This window comes from Poecilia mexicana, unplaced genomic scaffold (assembly GCF_051168715.1).
Source record: "Poecilia mexicana isolate PSO_F unplaced genomic scaffold, ASM5116871v1 scaffold_17, whole genome shotgun sequence".
NCBI lineage: Eukaryota > Metazoa > Chordata > Actinopteri > Cyprinodontiformes > Poeciliidae > Poecilia > Poecilia mexicana.
Window position 1 is genome coordinate 19,838,908 of NW_028263386.1, and position 6,885 is coordinate 19,845,792.

The 6,885-nt window shown below is 41.5% G+C and overlaps 1 protein-coding gene across 1 annotated transcript; it reads left to right on the forward strand.

Annotated features, from left to right (window-relative positions):
- Positions 1-535: 535 nt before the first annotated feature.
- prg4a (proteoglycan 4a) lies at positions 536-6,839 on the forward strand. Its single transcript, XM_088014494.1, has 14 exons — positions 536-965; positions 1,163-1,279; positions 2,081-2,194; positions 2,748-2,807; positions 3,154-3,216; positions 3,471-3,581; positions 3,673-3,897; positions 4,032-4,127; positions 4,199-4,285; positions 4,358-4,497; positions 5,021-5,180; positions 5,329-5,427; positions 5,516-5,650; positions 6,581-6,839. Exons 1-14 carry the CDS (start codon positions 890-892, stop codon positions 6,775-6,777), a joined length of 1,680 nt encoding a protein of 559 aa, XP_087870620.1. The 5' UTR covers positions 536-889; the 3' UTR covers positions 6,778-6,839.
- Positions 6,840-6,885: the final 46 nt, after the last annotated feature.

Consider the following 6,885-nt stretch of genomic DNA (forward strand, 5'->3'; position numbering starts at 1 on the left):
ATCTGTCAGACAGCTGGATAAACTTTTAAAAACATTTTTTTTGTGTGCATGTTGACTTCCGCAGATGAGACGGAGGAAACCTAAAAGAATCAGTTGGTCTGCTGCATAAAGCCGTCGTCGTCTTTGTTGCCCCGTTACATCAATTTCTCATTTCACGCTCCTTTATCTCACCCCTGCGAAAAGCCAACCTCTCCGAGACGATGTTTACGACCTGAAAACTGAGATGAACAATTGAAAGTCCCCTACAAAAATGTTCAAAAACAAATTACTTCCGTTTTGGCTCCGGTTCCTCGTTATTTAAACTGGTTGGTTAATGGAAATTTCAACCCAAGGACAACAGGTGGGAGTGGGATCCTACGTAACTAGAGACCTCAAATGAAAAAGATGAAGGGACTTCATTGTTTTTATTTGTAAAGCAAAATGACAAGGAGATTTACAAGCACCTCAAAGGTATTAGATTGGATTTAAGACGTGTCCCAACAATTTTGTTATATAAATACCAATGAAAGTAATTAGAGGGATTTGAAATAACTTACTTTCTGCTCACCGTCTAGAACCAACTAATCAAGCGTAGGAAGCATTACTGGCAGCGTAGGACGTTTAAAAACACCTAGAGAGTTTTTAATGAGTCTGAGGGTGTAGCATTAGTGTGTTTGTGATGCTAATTAAAAGTGTCCTGTGTCAGTGGCTTTCCAGATCCAGATGCGTCATCCTGGTCCTCATATAAAAGTCCGACAGTCTGACCCAGTGACAGAAGGAGGAGAAAAGCGATACACAAAGGAGGTAATTTACGGTTACTGCTTTTCTGCTATCACTTCCTTCCTCATGTCGTTATAATTTGTGTCCTTATCGTTGTTCCAGTCAGACTTTGTTCTAATTAAGACCCAATATGGAGAAGATGATGACCAAGCTGAGGTTTCTGCTGCTTTGCCTTTTTGCGACCTATGCTGCTGCTGCTGCACCAGGTAAGGTCTGACACTTTCACAGGACTGAACTTGGCCTTTCCGATGTTTAAAAAAAACAAAAAGACATAAAGAGTCTTTTTAGATCTAATATTTGTCTGCGCATCATGTTTCCTAATATTATCTGCTTATAATTTATCTTGTTATGCTATTTCAGGACTTTCCAAGCTGTGAATTACATTTAACTTTGTTGTTTTCAGGCAGCTGCGTCGGCCGTTGTGGGGAGGTTTTCACAAGAGGTCAGCAGTGTACCTGTGACTTCAGCTGCCTGCAGCACAAAGAGTGCTGCCCTGATTTCCTGGCTACCTGCACCACCAGTAAGACACTTACTGCATCCAGAGCACTTTTCTTTTTCTTTTCTTTTTTTTTTTTTTGCACACGTCAAAGTAAAATTTATAGTCTAAATGTATGGACTTTTTTCAGTATATTGTATCATGAATATGAATGTCTCATCTGGATCTGACTAAATGTAAATAAACGTCACAAGATGTTCTTAAATTGTTATTGACCTTCTTTTCGGCTGAAAACGTAACTAATCTGATTGATATTTTATGTGAAAAGGCTGTTATTTTAACTAAAGACAGCTAAGCTTCTTTTAACAAGTTGTTTTAGTTTCCTTCAGTCTTGTTGCAGTTAATTTATTTTAACTTTTTATTGTTAGTTTTCTGTGGTTACAACTTTTTGCCAGTTTCTGCTGATTTCTTGTCCACTCATCTAAAAATCTCCCCAACCTCTTTGGGATTTCCTAAATTAATATTTCCTCCTTATATTGTGTTTATATATTTCTGCATATTGACTGAAGGTTTTCACTACTATTTTAAACAGCGGTTTCCATTTCAAATTTAGACTATAAGTTAGTTGTATTAATTGACTGTTTTATTAGTTTTGTAGATTTTTTATATTAATGTTTAAATTTTTCACAGTACTCTTCCTATCCTTCCTTTTGGTCCTCTTCCTTCAAGTGATCATTTTAGAGGCTTCAATATTTGTTTCTTGATCAGAATAACATTTTTCGATAACCACTGAAAATTTGATCTCATAACATGTTAGTTAAATAACCATTCAACCCAGCTGACTCAGACAGATGGGAGCTGATCCGTGTTTCTGGGTCTTCTCAGCTCCGTCGTGTCGGGGCCGCTGCGGTGAGACGTTCAGGAGAGGTCGGACGTGCGAGTGTGATCCGCTGTGCGTCCAGTACAACACCTGCTGCCAGGACTTCCAGCTGCACTGCGGTAGGAACCTCTTCATATTCCTTTGGGGAAAAACTCTTCATAACCCTCGAACTTTTTTTTTAACATAAAATTTATTTTAGCACATAGCAGGAAGGTATGAGGAAAATTATTTTTTTTCTGTTCTGAAGACTTCACATATAAATTAGAGAACGTTAGTGGCACAATAAAGACAAAGCAGACAGTTTTGGAGGAAGGCTGCTTTGGCAAGACATGGCCATCTACCTCCATGAACAGGCCAGAAAATAAAAAACATTATTCAGAGAAGGAGCCCAGAGGCCTGCAGTAACTCTGGTGGAGCTGCAGGGATCCACAACTCAGGTGGAAGAAACTGCAGACAGAACCATTTTTTGTTGTGCACACAACAAATCTGGTCTTCATGGAAAAGTGGCAAGTAGAAAGTTAAATCCCAACAAAAATCACTGATGTTTGTGGCTGGATGGGCCAAAATGTGAAGAGGTATCGATACTTTTGCTAGGAATTGTAAACTCATGCTGCCGAATGATTAGTGATGAATTAGCAAAATTTTGTTAATATGCTGCTTTTGTCTCCACAGATGCCGCTGTGAGCGTCCCGCATCATGAAGGCCCCCAAACTCTGAGGACCACAGGCTCCAGTTAGCAGAAATATTTATGATGGCGATAGTTTTACAAATAAAAATAAAAATACTTTTCTATCAGCCATTAGTTTGCAGGTTTTCCACACACAAAAAAAGAATTGGGATTCAAATTCTTAATTATTATCTCCCAATACTTTGCAAAGTCTCACACTGACAATATATATAGGACATGTTAATGCAGTCAGACGATGTTCAGAGAAACAAAAGCATCAATTCAGAGAACTGACAAAAGCACATTTTTTGTAGAAATGTCGACCCTGAATAAAGAATAACAGTGGTTCTTACTTAACATGTTACATCTACCAAATCACCTACTTGTGTTTTGTTTTCTCATCTTTACCAGAAAACAGGAACCCAGACAGGAGTCAGCACAATTCCAACAGCGAGAGTGAGGAACGGTACACAGGTAGATCAATGCAATAAAAAATGGCTTATTTGTTTTTTATAATTAAACTTAATTTCAAGTTTAATTATAAACTTGAAATTTAAAAAATGAAGTTGTGCTTATCCTATCACTTGAAGTGAATCTGTTTTATAGTCAGAACAAATAGTCTAACAGGGAAAGGAGAATTCATTGTGCGAACATTTTGAGGGTTAGCCACATGAGTCAGAACACGTTTCTATGGTGATCAACGCTGTGTTGTTCGTTAACCTCTAAAGGAAGAGGTGGGCGTTGTCCTCAGTACCCGGGAGGTCAGTGTTCAGGAAGGTTCGGCCCCACAAACCCTCTGCCAACTGGCTCACTGGGCTCCAATCCTCCTGCTGTTCCAGGTAAACATCTATAAGTCTAACTCCTTTCAATACTTATAATTGAATCTTGGATCAGAGCTTAAAGATATTTTCATTTCTTCCCGTCTTGCAGGTGATGGTAACACCGCGGTAGGCCCGCTGCCCGGGCAAGTGTCTACCTCTCTGGGTGGGACTCATCAGCTCTCAGCAGTTCACCTGCCCCGGCCCAGCAACGGTGCTCCGGTTCTGGATGGCAGGGTTCCTGTTGGCTCCTCCACCAATGGAGCTGGAGATGGGAAACTAAACGTCCATCTGATGATCGCCCCAGGCGGCCTCAATCCATCTGGGCCCAGTCAAGGTAAGTTCACATAATTGATAGATTTTTCTCTCACTTTTACTTCTTTGTGGTTTAATAGTCAATGCAATTCGCTTTTTATTGGTAAAAAAAATTGGTAAAAAAAAATAAGCACTCTGCTCTTTTATTCTCATCAGGAGGTCCAGCTCAACCCAGACCCAGCACCCTGCTGGATGTGGCCCAGGCTTTGGGTCTCTCTGTTGGACAAAGAGTCCCTGAAGGACCTGGGACAGGTACGGTTAGTGATCTTATCGAGGCGTCTCTTTTTGATGGGATCTCGCTAATTTTGCATGCTTTTGTGTAGGACTCATGTCGAATGCCGACCTGTGCAGTGGATCCCCCATCAACGGACTGACCGCTCTCGGCAACGGCACCGTACTGATATTTAAAGGTCAGCTGTCTGATCATCAACAGGTGAGTTCAGTAACTGTGGATAAAAGTGTGTAAAGCGTGTGTGTTGCAGGCAAGTTGTTTTGGGCCGTCGACTCCGTCGGAGGCTCCATTGGTCCTCCGCAAAACATCAGAGACACTCTGGGGGTCTCGTCGCCCATCGATACGGTCTTCACACGAATGGACTGCAGTGGAAACACCTACATCATCAAGGTATTAAACTCAGATCGAGGTAATCCCATCTAACATCCTGTCAGGCCTGGAGCTCACTGGATGTCTCAGCTGAATCCAACACCTTGGATGAAAAACCTATTTTAGCATGTTTGATCGTGACAAGGGGTCTCCTATGAATATTTAATTTGATTCATTAAATTAAAAATAAGATTCTCAAGGAGGGCTATGAATCAGAAAAGAGTCCAGTCTGGATTATAAGTTCATATTCAGGCAGGAGGAATAGTACAAAATACGACTTGTGTATTTTCTGCCTTAGACAAATACTGTAAAATATATTACCAAAGAAGCTTAACATCAGAGTTGTTTAGCACTGCTGAAAGCCAAGTAGCAAAACAATTTGGCTTTAAAGACCTCATCCGACCTCAGCCTTTTTTTATCACTACATTCTGCCACAAACAGACATTCTTGACACGTGACCCAAATTTAAAATAAGTTTGACAGACCAGTCAGTTTACTTCATGATGATAGGAGTTTTTCCATCAGCTCTTTGTCCGTTGCCCAGGGAAACCAGTGCTGGCGTCTGGATGAGAACCTGATGGTGAAGCCTGGCTACCCGAAACCTTTGACCTCTGAGTTTCCAGGTCTGACGGGTCCCATCAGCGCTGCTCTGGTGGTGCCGGCCACCAGGAATAGACTGGAGACCATTTTCTTCTTCAAGCCGGGTGAGCAGGAAGCAGCCGCTCACTGACAGGATCTAACAGATTTAAATCTATGCGTCGTCATCTCCAGATGACGATACGACAGATGGAGAGTATGTCTGGTTTCAGACAGCGACTGTTTTGGTTTGTTAAAACTAATGTTTCTGTCTAGGAGACATAATGCAGAGGTTCACCGTCCTCCCAGGCAGCTCTGCATCCTGCAGGGACAAACCAAAAAGCTCCACGCTGAAAAACTTTGCCCAACAGGCCGGTCAGTAAAACGGATATTTTGATGCAATCATGTAAAGGAGATTGCATCTGTTTTGCTTAAATCCGCTCTCATGCCGTTTGCATTTCAGCCGCAGACGTTCTTCTGAGCGGGGAGATCAACATCAAAGTTTCTCTGACGGGCTTCCCATCCCCCGTCACCTCCGCTCTGTCCATGCCCGCTCCGCAGAGCACCAACCCGTACCAACTCTTCGTCTTCTCTGGACGTAAGTACCAGTCCGATCCGGATTGTAGACCATGAGTCCTCAGCAGTCTTCACACCCCTGGATTTCATTTTACAATTTGTATTTCAAAAAGTTTCACGTAACGGACCAACACAAATTAGTGCACAGCGTAAGTGGAATGACAATTTTAAGTGGTTTTCAAAACTGTTTTATACATAAGAGCATGAAAAGTGTGGCATGCACTTGTTTCTTCAAGTATCCCAGGTAGAAATGACTTTTACTGTAATTACAGCAAATCTTTTGCGATACGTCTTTACCAGCTTTGCATATCTAGAGTCTGGGAACGTTCTAGAAATTAACTTGGACTCAGATAGGATGGAGAGCATCTGCAAAAATCAATTTACATGGTTGCCACAGATCATGATTTAGGTTAAGACTTTGACTGGGCCGTTCTAACATGAACAAGCTTGTTTCATTGAAGCACCGGCTGTGATCTGGGTAATTTTTGAACTTCGTCAACTGATTCTCCCACCATAGCTGTGGATCTCTGCAGCTCCTCCAGAGCAACCAGGGGAGTTTGCTGCTATAAAACAATAAATCATATGATAAAAACCCTGATTTGTATTTTTTTGTGCTTGTAAAACAGAGAAATTGACTGGGTGGAAATAAGTTTCAAGACACCGTCATTTAAAAGCAGCGAAGTGCAGTATTCACTGGAACATCATCACAAAAAAAATCCTTTATTTGCTACAAGGATTCAGAGATCAGTACTTAAAAACAAATAGAGATAAAAAAAAAGTGAATATTGAAGGTTTATAATCTAAAATAAATGGTGTAATGTGATTTGAGAATAATACTGTGAATTTTTCACTTTAAATTTAAAGTGTTGCAAGCCCATTATGTTACCTTTTTCAAATTTTACATCATATGATCAGTGTATGTGTAATCCTGAACTCTTTGTTGTCTACACAGCTCTCTATTTCAGAGTCCAGATCACAGGAGACCTGCCGGTTCTGGTCAAACCTGACCCCCCCGCCTCCCTCACGCCTCCGCCCAACCCAGTCCTGAGCCCTCTCGTCATGGCGACCAACCCTGCCAACCCAGCAGGTCAGAACCAGAACTCCCCCCACCCGACCAACTCCATCAGGTTCTGGTTGCACTGCCCATAGGTGCCTCCAGTGGAGAACGCTGGTTTCCTGCGTCAAGATACGTCAACAGGATGTTCTTAAAGAAATGCTTTTTGCAGTAATTCACTGCTTTTCAACACTTTAGATGAT

What these genes read in the sequence shown, in the direction of transcription:
- prg4a (XM_088014494.1), top strand. Translation starts at nt 890, where the DNA reads ATGGAGAAGATGATGACCAAGCTGAGGTTTCTGCTGCTTTGCCTTTTT. An exon ending in TGCTGCTGCTGCTGCACCAG is followed by an intron (nt 966 to 1,162) that starts GTAAGGTCTGAC and finishes TGTTGTTTTCAG; the next exon opens with GCAGCTGCGTCGGCCGTTGT. An exon ending in ACTCTTCGTCTTCTCTGGAC is followed by an intron (nt 5,651 to 6,580) that starts GTAAGTACCAGT and finishes TTGTCTACACAG; the next exon opens with CTCTCTATTTCAGAGTCCAG.